The following is a 13,177-nucleotide window of genomic DNA, read 5'->3' as shown; positions in this document are numbered from 1 at the left end:
ACGCTTGATAGTGGAGAGGAAGACATGGAGGGAGAAATAGTATTTAAATTAACAACTCCATGCTGGCACCAGAGCAAATAGGTATAAACTGGTCACAAGTAGGGCTAGGCGAGGGATTAAAATGCTATTTCCAGCCATCAGAGCAGTGGGTTCTGGAACTCTCCCAAGAGGAGTAATGGGAACAAACAGTCCAAGTGGGGATTTAAGACAAGGACTTTTCAGTTTATGAAAGGGATTATCTGACATGGTACCAGGGGACTGGACATAAGACCCAGAAACCCTTTTTTAAATCTACACTTCTATTAATTGAGCCTCTGTGGCCAATTTGATCTTTGTCTTCATGTCCAAAAGTACTCACACAGGAACCAATTAGAGTCAACTGGGACGGCAGACTTTATGGTATAGGTGCATACCCACTAGAAACATGACCAGGCTCACCCATATGCTCAAGACAAGAAATTAAACATAGCCTTTTACTTTAATAGGCAATCTAGCCCAGCCTGACCCTTGATGGTAGTACAACATGCAAGAAAATCATGTTCAAGCCACTGCCATGGCCCCTTAAGTGCTTTACCAAGAGACCATTAGTGCCAGCATCCAAACAGTTCTTCCCCAGATGTGCGTAGAATTCCCTTCAAAGGTAGTCTATATCAAACCCCATGGGTGAGCATCTCCCAGGCACTTCGGCCTCCAAGAACTCACTATTCTTTCGTCCAGTCCTGTTAGCCAGCTTCTCAGAGGAGACCTCTGCACTGCAGGTGCTGCCTGGAACACCACGCGAGAACCACTGACCAGTGTAATGCAGCCCTATGGACAAGCAAAATTAAAATCCAAGGGAGGCAAAATGTCAGAAACCAAAAGAAACATCCAGGTTTAGCAGAATCTCCTCATACTAAGACTTAAATTTTCATGCAGCTTTTGTATCAGTGGAAAGACCTAACACTCAGCATTTGAGCTGGTGTCTATTGGAAAAACTAGTACTTATAAAGACAAAAGCAAAAGGTCAAAGTCCTACAGCCCTGAAAATAGATGTGCCAGGGAGAAAAACCTGACAGGTCCTGATTGATAACCATGCTTGAGGGAAGCTGCTGGAGGAAAACTGCTGCAGCAAAGGCTGCAGGGAGTTACTGTTCCAAAACCCTGCTGCGGCAGAAAAGGCACATGTGGCTGCTAGAGCAGGAGATGGACATGGTTAATTGACTGGGAAAGTTTAGCAGAGATGGAATTAATGCAAAGAGCTCAGAGCCCAGGCGTGCAATTCTGTTACCAAGGGAAAGAACCATTCGGCTGGAATTGCAATCCATTTTCAGGTCAGATCCTTTCCCAAAGGCAGAGTGCTTACCCCTCATCTGTTCCTCCTCTTCTTCTCTGAGGGGTGCACGGAGGAGAAGGTAGCTAGAAACAGCAGCATGGTAAATAGACTGCCCTTTGAAGGCTAGTCAGGTTTTGACTTTGCCTAGTGTGTGTGTTTAGCAGTAAGGAATTTGGAAGATGTGTCAGGAGAGGCAGCCTCTCCTAACCTTAGGACTTTGTGGATAAGTCAGTTGCAGAAACAAAACTAGAAAGTTAACAATAGGGGAGGAGAGAATTTACTTTCCAATCTACTCAGCAGAATGAATACCTGAACTGGATACATTTGCAATCTGGTCAGATGAGAACGCCAGGAGTTAGTCACTGTGGAATCGCAGCAACAACATGGAAAAAAATACACCCAAACAATTATTCTTTTAAAGTAAAGAGGACTGCAGATGAAGATAGGAAAGACAAACCACAGATGACATAGATGATATTATGTAGTGATGTGCTGCCAATATTTTGATAAGTAGCACCAACGATTGGGCCTTTCAGCTAGTGTCTCAGGGTCACCTTCTTCAATAAGGGAGGACTAGATCTGGGAACTTCTTCATTTATTCTGCCATTTTAACAAAGAGGCTTTAAATACACTTATACTTACAAGTAGTCTTGTAAAATAAATTGAGTTAAACTGTTCTCACATCAATAACTTTTAATTCAATGCATGAACTGTACTGAACAAACTAAATGGTGTGCAGCATATATATTTTGAAATGCAAAGCTACTTGCCTCTTGGTTCATTTCCATGGTAAAATCTTTGCACCCAAATGGTGCCTTTATCAGCTCTAGACATAAACCACTGGCATTAAGGATGCTGTGGCGATATTTATCTGTGAACTTCTTCCATCAGGACCAGGCAGATCGTCTTAACTCACTTTCCCACTCTTTCTCTGTGCCCTTACTTTTAGCCCAGTCACAGAAGCGCTGCTAAAGAAGGGTTCAAATTCACTTTCAACATACAGTGTCTAACACTCAACACCAAAAACAAATCAATGTGGCTTCTAAACCTCCAATTCCATCACAGTGTGACTAGTGTGACCATCACCAAGTCAGTAAGTGCATGCCATTCCTCCCATCGGAAGAAGAGAGAAAAATATCCCACAAAAGGGACTATGATGCATGATCATAAAGAATTTTCCTGCTCTAGCTTGCAAGTGCCTCATACTTTACATTACAAATAACATATATTTTTCCTAATTCTTTCATGCTGGGACCTCCTGAAATCCTCATTGTAGCATACATAATTTTCCAGGTGGAAGAAATTTTGTATAGCTGCTTTCTGCTCAGTCTGTAGAAATCTCACTAGCATGCTGGTTTGGGCTGAGATACAGCTAATTTTCTTCCTGGCAGCTAGAACAGTGCTATGTTTTGGATTTGTGCTGAAAACAGTGTTGATAACACAGGCATGTTTTAGTTATTGCTGAGCAGAGCTTACACAGAGTCAAGGCCTTTTCTGTTTCTCACACCGCCCTGCCAGTGAGGAGACTAGGGGCGCACAAGCAGGTGGGAAGGGACACAGCTGGAATGGCTGGCTCCAACTGACCATATGAATATTCCATAGCATACAATGCCATGCTCGGCAACAACAGCTAGGGGAAGAAGAAGGGGAATGTTCAGAGCGATGGCGTTTGTCTACCCAAGAAACCAATAGCATGATGGAGCCCTACTTTCCTGGAAATGGCTGAACACCTGCCTGCTGATGGGAAGTAGTGACTGAATTCCTTGATTTGCATTGATTATGTGCACAGCTTTTGATTTACCTACTGAACAGTCTTTATTTCAACCCATGGGTCTTCCTCACTCTTACCCCTCCAATTCTCTCTCCCATACCACGGGGGAGGATTGAGTGAGTGGCTATGTGGTGCTTAGTTGCCATCTGGGGTTAAACCACAATAGCTTGGTAGAGCAACTCACAGTAGGCAAAGGTAGCCTTTTGCAGATAATGAGGGACTCTCCTTTAGACCTGTATTCATGCATAGGAAGTTAACTACATTTTAGCAACAGGTAATTACATTAGGGCCTCCTCAACTCAGCCTGACTAGCATGGGAGTCATACCTGACTGTGAAAATAAGGTCATAACTTATCTATGCTATACAACAAGTCAGGGGTCAGATTTAATTCTGTAGGCTATGATCTGCCATGCTGCAACCACAAAACAAAGCTGTCCCTCTGTGTGCACGGAGACAGAACACAGAAGTGAGTCTTTTCCTAAGATAGCACCGAAATGCATAACCTCATCCTCCTCCAAAACACCAGGGTAGATCATAGAGAGTCCATCCTTCAAGTCCAGAAGCCATTAAAATCTCTCCTCCTCATCCTGTACGAGGGGCCTTGAAACAAACATTTCATTTTGGGAAATGTCTCAGGAAGAACACATGAGGAAGCAGAAAAACAAACCCATACATAAGGTGGATATAAATCTAGATAAAATATTAAAATCATTAAAGGGTTGCTGCTCCCTGAAGGTTGGAAAAAACGAAGAGAGTTAATTAAAAGCAATCTCCACACAGTGCTGAGCTAGCTTACGCTGATAAATCAACAGCTAGGACTGTGCTTGTAGAGGTCAATGGGGGAAAGAGGCTGGGAAGCAGGAGAGAGGAAAGATGGGAGAAGATAAAACATTTATCTGAGACTATTGACAAAAACAAATCAGATCTGGTGACAGGAAACTGAGAAGGGTTTTCCACATATTTCCACCCATCAACATATTTGGTTAGATTTCAACATTAGGAATGACTGTTCGCTGTCAACATAACACCAGCTAACCTGACCAAGTTCCCATTCATTTGCATAAGCACAGGAGAAGAGAGAGAAACAAGAAGTCTTCAGAGCCCCGTTCTACCTGGGGAGGTATTAACATAACTTTCATCCACATGCCATTTGATCACTGAGGACTAGCATCACCAAAATTAAGAGGGGCACATCCTTTTTGGAGAAGCACCTCCTAAAAATTAAAGTGTCAATCAGATATGATGAAGCAGCAGAAGTATCGCACTGTTGCAATTGAGAGGGTTTCACCACACCTACAAAGAGCTCACTGCTGAGTCTTCCCACCGCCAACTCTCACCCATCACATCTCCTATGCCTCTTAACCCGCACTACCCCAACTATAAAAGGTACTACTCTTTGAATTAAAACTGTGCTCCTGGTTTATTCCTTATTTCACATCAACAGGTACATGCTAATGAACTGAAAACTTTAGGGATAAAGAATCCAGTAGAAATCACACAATAAATGCAGGCTTCAAAACACTCTTTAGTATTGTATCTTGTAGACACAAGTGGATTCATGTTATAATTTCCGATATGGGACACTGGCGATTGATTTATCTAAACACCCAGGAGGACAGCAGCCTCCAACATGATGCAGTTTTGATGCAGTTTTTATTCATGGTCAAAACCAAAGGAGTTTAGCAGTAAGACAGCTTTCTGAAGCACTGTTTCCATTATCCCTTATCCAGATTGCACAGGTTTTAAAGTAATCATAAACATAAAATATATTTGTTCCCATCACTGACTAAACACAGTCTCTCAGGAAACAACGCTGACAACAGTCACAAATCCATGGAAGACTTTCTTCAGAATTGTTCTTGAAGGAAATGGAAATATGGACATTACATTTCCCTTGAAGAAATAATACAAAATTTGTGTCTCCATTATAAGTTTCCCTATAGCACTGTTCACTGGTTAGTGAGCTACCTGGGCCGTAACTCCAGCCATTTAAACTTTTCTCCCAGCTCTCTGACTATTAGACTGTAGATCCACAGAAACACTAGAAATTGCAAAGTTCCTGGTACCAGACCAAAAATTTCACAGCCACGTGACACAAAGCACTGAACTGGTGTTCACTTACTCTTCCAAAACATGAAAAGCACCGAAAATGTTTTCAAGAGGAAATTTTGTTCCAACAGGCATAATCTATCTTCCTGTGGCTCGCATGAAGCCAACTCAAAGCATAAAAGCAGCATAAGCACTGTACTTTGTGTTTTGGCAGAAGTAGCATGCCCGCATCTGATCAGATCAAATCAGCCCTGGCAGCTGATGCAGTAGGGCAGACTGGAATTAACCAACTCGGGGCATGGCCTTATTTCACTGCACTGCACCTGATTTTCTTCGCACCATCCAACCTATTTAGATTTTTGAGACCTAAAGGGCAGGAAGCATTAAGCCCTGTGTTAGTAGAGAATTTAGCACAATGTCTTAACCGAGGCCGTGTACCTTGTATGATAAGGGAGAATCTGAGAAAAAACAAGGTGGAGAATGTTTAAGTTGTGTAGGGTTCTTTTCTTTTGCATACTAAGATTTCATATGCATGACACAGTTGCATTTTATATTAATTTATAAAAATCAGAAAGCAAAGACAGCATTTTCAGGTGTAGAAGACAGATACAACTCATGGTGTTGTACAAATGGGGAGATGATCCTCAGTTAGGCTGGATCAATTACATCACATGGGACTGCAATACTAAATATCACTTCCAGCCTTTCTCATCAGAATCATAACATCGATGTAGCCAGCGTCCCCATCAACACCTGAACAGGGGACTTTCTTCCAGCTACAGCTCAGCAGAACACGAAATTAATGACTCAGGATTTGGCAAGCACACACTGCTGATCACAGCCACCTAGTGCGCACTCATCAGTACCCATCCGTCCCTGCCCTGCTCTCACTGCTCCACTGACTCCCTGTGAAGCGTCCCTTCAAACAGTGCTGGGGTGCCAGTAAAACCTTCCGTGCAGCTGGAATTGCAACTTTCTGACTGCACCCAGCTCACGCAGGTAACCTGAAAACCGAGACACATGCTGACATATTCCTGCAATCCCCATACCAGAGGGGATGGGGGTGTGAGAAGGATATTTGCCAGCAGCCATTGAGACACTGCATTATTCTTGTTTGAGACATCTGATGGGAATCTGTGGTTAAAATATGCTCTGCTGGGAAATAAACCATACATAACAATGAAAAAAAAAGTATCAGACTTTAATAATTTAGGCTATTAAACATAAATAAGAATTTTGAACATTCGGTATTCAAGCACTCACGATATTTGTGTTACATGCCAGTCAGTTTAGACAGTGAAATTGCATTGGGCAGTTCTGCTCTTTCTTTTGAAATAAGAAAAGAAAACTTTCTGCTTCTCATGCACTAGTCCAGTGTGTTTGGGTTTGTTCCACAAATTGTAGAGAAGTTTTTAAAAACAAGAAAGAAGCACTTCAATCTGAAAAAAAAATTGTTAAAAAAAAAAAAAAAGAAGGATTTTAAAAGTATGATTTCTTTTAGATTGTGTTAATAACTCTCCTTAACTGAAACAAACCAGTGCTTAAACTGGGACCTGCACTAAGGAACTGATTAGCACACGATGCATCCTGGGCAAAACTGCCAGGCAAAGCCAGAAGAGCAGTACAGTCCTAATGAAGCCCTCGGAACAGGCCTTAAGCAATGTTGCCTTGGAGCTGCTTCTCTGCGCATGGGAGTATGTCACCCCAGCCAGGGAATCCTCAGATCAGAGGTCAGTCTGTCCAGGGGAGAGAAACATCAGCTCGGGAACCAGATTCATTCCACTCCTACAAGTCCTCGGGGATAAACAATACAGGGATGGTTCTTGCTCAAGGCAACATCACATACAGACAACACAGTGATGAGCCCAGAATAAATACCAAGATTGTAAAATTGATCTACCAAGCAAAGAAATTCAGCTCTGACATGAAAGGCAAACCAGAGTGAGAAAACACCAGACTCTGCAAATAATAAAAGATGGCTTATTCACAGTAGTGGAGACATTGGAATGGACAGCAGAGGTATAGCCAACTGTCATACACTGCGAAAGGCAGATATACAAGATGGGAAAAGTCTGCTCTTGAAAGCAACCTCCGAATACCACTCTTGCCGTTTTAGGAAAGCAGAGGAAGAAATCAATTTTCATTAGGCTACACAAAGGATGAGGCACATTACCTTCACTATGACTCAGACTGGAGACCAAGCCCCATTTTGCTTTGTGTACTGGACTTCTGCATGGTCTGGGCAAACTATTCCCACTCAAACACTGTGAATCCAATCTACCAGGCATCGTGCACCCAACCCACTGGGCATGTGTTTAACTTGAAATTGTTACACCCTCCAAAAAATAGTGCTTTTGGACCTCTGTAGCACAACCCAGACAGTTCAATATTGTTTTCACACACCACAAATAATACGTTTAAAAGCTTTTTCTTCAGCAACAATTTTGTGATGCAACCTCCATCCATGCACACAATTGGACAGACTGAAAGGCTGGGGCACCTAAAAATTACAAAAGTGCTGCAACAACTAATCATGCACAAGCGACTCATGGAACCAGACGTAACACTGTAACTAGTCACATACCATCTATCAGACTCTTTCATACTCAAACCAGTGCATCTTCAGATCTTCTTAACTCTGCTTCTCTGCCCCTCAGCAACTTTGGTTTTATGCTTGTGTTTCCTTGTGTAAATACAACAACATTCAACCCCTCATTTTCTCTGAAGGCTGGTGCTGAGATACAGAAAATACACTTTTCATGTGGACAATAGTTTGCATTCAAAATATGCCACACTAGGGCTCATTTATGTTTTTAAGTGACATCAAAGCCACACTGGAAATGCTGTAGATATTTTGGTATGCAATTTAATATGTCCAACAACCCTGTTTTGTCAAGCAGAAGAAAATTCCCTTCTGCAAAGCCACATTAAAATCACCTCCACATCACCTGTGAACACTGAACTGACAACCTAACTGTCTGCTTATTTTATTGCTTCCACCTGCTGAAAGCAGCACTGCACATTATACTTTCACTTTAATAATAAAAATCAGCAACCAGATGCTTATACAACAATAAATTAAAAAAAAAAAAAAAAGCACTTGTCATCAGCACTTAATCAGGACACAGGACTGTTTCAGGAATGCTTAATGGGATACAGGACCTCCCAGTTAAGAATCCACAGCTTCATTTCAAGCCAGAGTTATCACTAATGAAATACTCTTGCCATACAACAACCCAAGACCCATACCGGTCTGTTGCCGACATGAAACAGGGATGTGAGCACAGCCCATTTCTTCACAGGTTCCTCATGCCACAGAATTCATCATCACAAGGATGGCCATTTGGCAGCCCAGGGGTCGGAGCTGGCTGTCAAGGCAATTTTATCTGAGAAGGTACAGCAGTTGGAAAACTGACTGCTGCTGTGTGCTTGCAGCGGGAACGCAGAGGCAGAACAGGCCTGGTAGGATTTATAAGGCCAGCTCTAGCACTGTGCTCACAAGTCTGTGATGATCTGGTCTCCAAACACCTGGCAGGGAATAAATGTCCCCAAGCCTGTCAAAGTCATCTGACAATACAGTCAGCCAACAAACAACCCAGCCTAGCAATTGAGCCTGAGTTAGCCTCCTTTGTCCAAGAGGTTGTCTTGAGCAAAAGAAAGGGAGAGCACCAGCACTGCTGCTCCAAGGCCAAACTACTGGAAGGCAACAGCTCCTCCGGTGAGCATCTAGGCAAAGAGCTATACAGCATGAGACATCTCACACGCAGAAAAGGCAATAGCCTGACCTATGTTCCAGTGACTATGATTAAATCTGAAATAAAAGTCGGCTGTGGGGATAAAGACAGAGAAGGGATGGGAGGGAAACAGCTCTGCTTCTAGATAAGACTTTGTAAATTACAAGGTCTTAATTACATTAAATGCATTGCAGTACCATATGCACATCACTAATAAGGCAGAGATGGAAGAAATGGGACTAGATGCTAAGTCTGAAAGTTGAATAACTGCATTCTAGACTTGATCTTTGAATTAGAAAGTTTCTGAACCACTTTGTCCTAGTTTAGCCATCCATAAAACAAAGGCAATAATCCTTTCTTCACTGGGGTGTTGAGAGGTTTAATTAATGTTTACAAAGTCCGTTGAGATTTCTGACTGACATTTGAAGTAATTCAGAATACTTTTTAACTGCATTTGTTTCTTCTACTGCACTGTTCAAATGTCTCCATATTGAGATATCCAAAGGGGAAGAAGATGGAAAGAAAAACTGTGGAGATAGGTAAGCAGAGTAGTGGGGGAAAAAAATAACCAACCCAACAAATTTAGCCCTTCATATTCATCACTGTCCCATCAAAACTATCTTAATAGTGTCTTTTCTACAGATGAAGAAATTGCTTATCCAGACACCTGCTGCCTTTCCCTTGCAGATCTGTTAAACTTAGGATCTCTGGTATTTTTGCCTGTAGCACCACGTTGGTAAGCAACAAGGTATTAAATGGCAGAAAAAACAGGCAGTCACATCAGGTTGACAGGATCACCTGAGGAAATGAAGGGGAGAGGAGCAAAGGGGTGAAAGTACCAACACAGAACCAGAAAGTGAGAAGAGACGCTGAGTGTAAAGAGGTGCCAACCACTAATAAGGGACTCAACGCACTGAGCTACTCTCTGTAATGCATTCCCACAGATGCTCAGGTACACTGGAATACATTATCTCAACAGACTAGTCTAGCATGAACAAGGCCACATGTGTGTCCAAGTGCCAGAGATAAACTGAACATCGGACACACTTAAAAGCACGAGCACACACAGGAAGCCGCTCCATACCTGGGCTGGGATTTCTCAGCCTCTACATTGTCCCCCATCTCAGAGCAAAACCTTTGTGTGGCCAGTTTCTATAGGGGGCGTTTGTGGGGCTCGAGATACAATCAAAACGCAGGCAGAGGAAATGCAAATGTCATTCGGCTCCCTTTCATTGTCAAGAAGGACACATGAGGATAAAACACTGTGCACTGCATCCCTTCCCCTATTACGTGCCCTACTGCTTTTGTCCTAATTTATCCCATGCATAATTTATTTACACGTGTATTGTTTCCCCATCAGCAACTTTGAAGAATAAGTGAGAATTATAAAACGTTTTATTAAGCAAGTTGTCAGTTAAAAACGCAGGTGGCGTCAGGCAGGCAGCACCGATTCCGTCTCCCCCACGCAGCACTAGTACTTTAAAAGGCGCACGGAGAGCAGCGAACCCAGCACTTGATGTCTATTGTTTCCTCCTCTCACACCCTCAGGGGCGAGGGGAGGAGAAGACAGCTAATTATAAATGGCCTAATCCTGCCCTCCCCGACGGCAGCAGCAGCGGGATCGGAGCCCCCGGTTCCTTTCGGCAGGATCCGCCCCTCCCGCAGCTCCGCCGCCACCGCCGGGAGCTCCGCGGCGCCGCGAAGTGCGAGGAGCGGAGGCGACGTCCCGTCCTCCGGCGGGGCTCGCACTGCCGTGCCCGCTCCCCCGAGAGCTCCCCGCCTCTCTCCCGCCGCCCCCAGGGGCCATCCAGCCCGGGCTTCGTCTCTCCCGGCGAACCGAACAGGCGGAGGTGGCTCTTGGCAGCGCAGGTGCGGAGCCGCGCGGGGCGCTCCGCGGTCCCCGGTGTGCGCAGCCCGAGCAGCGCCCGGGAGAGGCACCATGAGAAGTTGTTCTCTCGCCTCTCCAAGTACTGAACCTGCCGTCAAACGGGGGCCGCGCCGGCTCTTGGCCGCGTTTTTCAGAGCGTGCTCAGCCCCACAGCACCCCCCCACGAGGATACTCGGACTTCTTTGATCAACGCCCCGGCAGCTGCGCTCCCATCTCCCGGGGGGTGTGTGAGGTGCTACCGGGAGGACGGGGAAGCGAAAGTGAAGGTTTTCCGCCAGGACCGATCAGGAGAGGTGATAAACGTGTCAGCACCCCTTCCCAGCTCGAGGCTTTCCTCTCCCGCCGAAGCGCAGAGAGACACCGGCAGGAATCCCTGGAAAAAACCTTCAAGTGTTTTTCCAACTCCAGCCGGAGAGACTTAAGTCGGAGCGAAAAAAAAATAAATAAAAAAGAAAGAAAGAGGGGGAAAAAACCCAACCAATCCAGGCTCGCAGCCCTGATTTCATCTCTGAAAACTCAAACGTATAAAAACACCCACTCAGCGCAGCCAGAAAGTGCAAACGGAGCGTCACCGCCAGGTACTCCGCTTCCCCGCGTTCTATTACCGAGAGCGCTGCCCCCGTTAGCGGAGAAGTCGCTTTAAAAAGGTTAAGGCAGCTCCTCTCCCCGCGTACGGTGCCAAATCCCACTCTCCCTAATGCCTTCAGGGATTAACGGCGTGCGCTGCAGACCACAAGGAAAATAAAGGACGCGATCCAGAAGGCGACAACGCGGTCCCTGCTCCCAGCCTGGCCGCGTTTCGAGCAGCGGCGGCCGGGAGGGAGGGAGGGGGCAGGTGCAACCCTCGAGATGGAAACACAACCAACTCTCTTGGCCACTTCGAAAAGCGAAAGCTTGTCATGTATAAAAGCGATCTGCCGGACTTCCTGTCCCAAATCAACGCCCGGCACTCCCGAGTCATTCATTTCGCCCAAGCCTGCTTTTCCTCCCTCTCTCCCGCACCCACGCCGAGTTCGCGCCCCGGTGCCAACCCCCTCCGGGGAAGCGGAGCGGCCGCTCCGCTCTCTCCTTCGCATCCCAACTCCGCCGAAGCGCCTCGGAGCCAGCCCGGAGCCTGACCCTCTCGCCGCTTCCCCCGCGCGGGGCTCGGGGCGTGCGGGACGCGGCGCGCATCCCCGCGGGACGCCGGCACCCCCCTCTCCCCTCTTAATTAACCGAACCGAACAATTTCTTTCCCTCGTTAATTTCGGCGCGAGGCGATGCGTTGCACAAAAACCGAGCGAGGAGCCGCGGCTGGGAGGTAGGAGGGACCCGCCGGGAGGCTGCGGGCACCCGGCTCAGCCTGGCAGCCGGCGCCGGAAAGGCGCCTTTTTTTTCATATTTAAACCACGCGGAATATGTTACATTTTTTGATTCCTACTTACGCTTTCAGGGGGTTGTGAATGACAGTCGCCATTTTGCTACAATGTAACAGAATATTGTGTCTCGGAGTTCTAAAGGTTCGCTCAGGGGGAGCGGGCGGCCAATCGCGGCGCGCCGGGCCGGCCCCGCGGCCAATCGCACGGCGCGGGCGGAGCCGCGGCTCTGCCGGTTATTAGGGGAGCTGTCAAAGCCCAGAGGTCACTCCCTCTCCGTGGCACTGGCGGCGAGCAGGTCTTAAAGGGGCAGCGCCCGGGGGCGAGGTATGGGGAGGCTTTCCAGCAGTTCCCGCATCGAACCGGGAAGGGGAGAGCCGGGATGGCTCCTCGCGCCGGGAGGGATGCGCTCCCCCGTAGCGCCCTTCCCGGGTTGTTTCCCTTTCTCCGAAGCCGCCGTTCTAGCCAGGTCTCCGGGATCCGCCGCTCCCCCTCCCCTAGGAATTTGCCTCTCGCTGTCACTCATCCCGCAGCCCCTGCGCCCTTACATAACGCGCGGCGCCCGAGCCGGCTCTGCCCTGCCCGCCGCTTCCCGGAGAAGCGCCGGGATTCGGGGGGACGAGCCCCCGCTCGGGTTTCCCCGCACGGGTCCCGCTCCCGGGAGTCAGCGAACTCCGGGAAGTCTGGGCTTACCTGCAACTAATTAAAGCGCTTGCAAATGAGTTATGGAGCGTGACCCGAGTGATTTAGGGGGTGCTAAGCCTGCTCTCGCTCTCAGAAGTAAATCCGCTGAAGTTCGCTAAGTTACACCGGTGTAAATTGGGTGCCGACGAGAGCAGAATCGAACCGAGAAGTTTTCTTCTCGCCGGATATCACTGTAAGCTTCGTTGTCTACTACTGCACCCTCTTTCTCAAAGGTCTTGTCTCCCTTCAGGCATCCTCTATCCCTTTAAAAAAAACTCAGCAACCACTAAAACTAAGCCTGCTGCTCCATTCTTTGCATTTATATAACCAGAAGAAACTCAACTGAAGACAGTTAAAACACACTGCTGTAACAGTAAAAGAGA

General features: G+C 46.5%; 1 protein-coding gene across 10 annotated transcripts in view; it reads right to left on the bottom strand.

Annotated features, from left to right (window-relative positions):
• DPF3 (double PHD fingers 3) overlaps positions 1-12,273 on the bottom strand; it is a 183,301-nt gene extending 171,028 nt beyond the window's left edge. For 9 of the 10 annotated variants that reach the window (XR_008449951.1, XR_008449950.1, XR_008449952.1 and 6 more), the window contains exon 1: positions 12,180-12,273. Coding sequence is in view for 5 of the 10 variants with exons in the window: in XM_054067023.1 (XP_053922998.1) it covers positions 12,180-12,211 (32 nt within the window). In the remaining 5 variants the exon portion in view is untranslated. Of the gene's footprint in view, positions 1-702; positions 808-12,179 lie in introns of all 10 variants that reach the window. The other variant, XM_054067025.1, reaches the window with a different exon arrangement.
• Positions 12,274-13,177: the final 904 nt, after the last annotated feature.

Source organism: Cuculus canorus, chromosome 5 (genome assembly GCF_017976375.1).
Source record: "Cuculus canorus isolate bCucCan1 chromosome 5, bCucCan1.pri, whole genome shotgun sequence".
In the NCBI taxonomy this organism is placed as follows: domain Eukaryota; kingdom Metazoa; phylum Chordata; class Aves; order Cuculiformes; family Cuculidae; genus Cuculus; species Cuculus canorus.
Note: the sequence above shows the minus strand (reverse complement) of the source record. Positions and strands in the feature narration are given on the sequence as shown.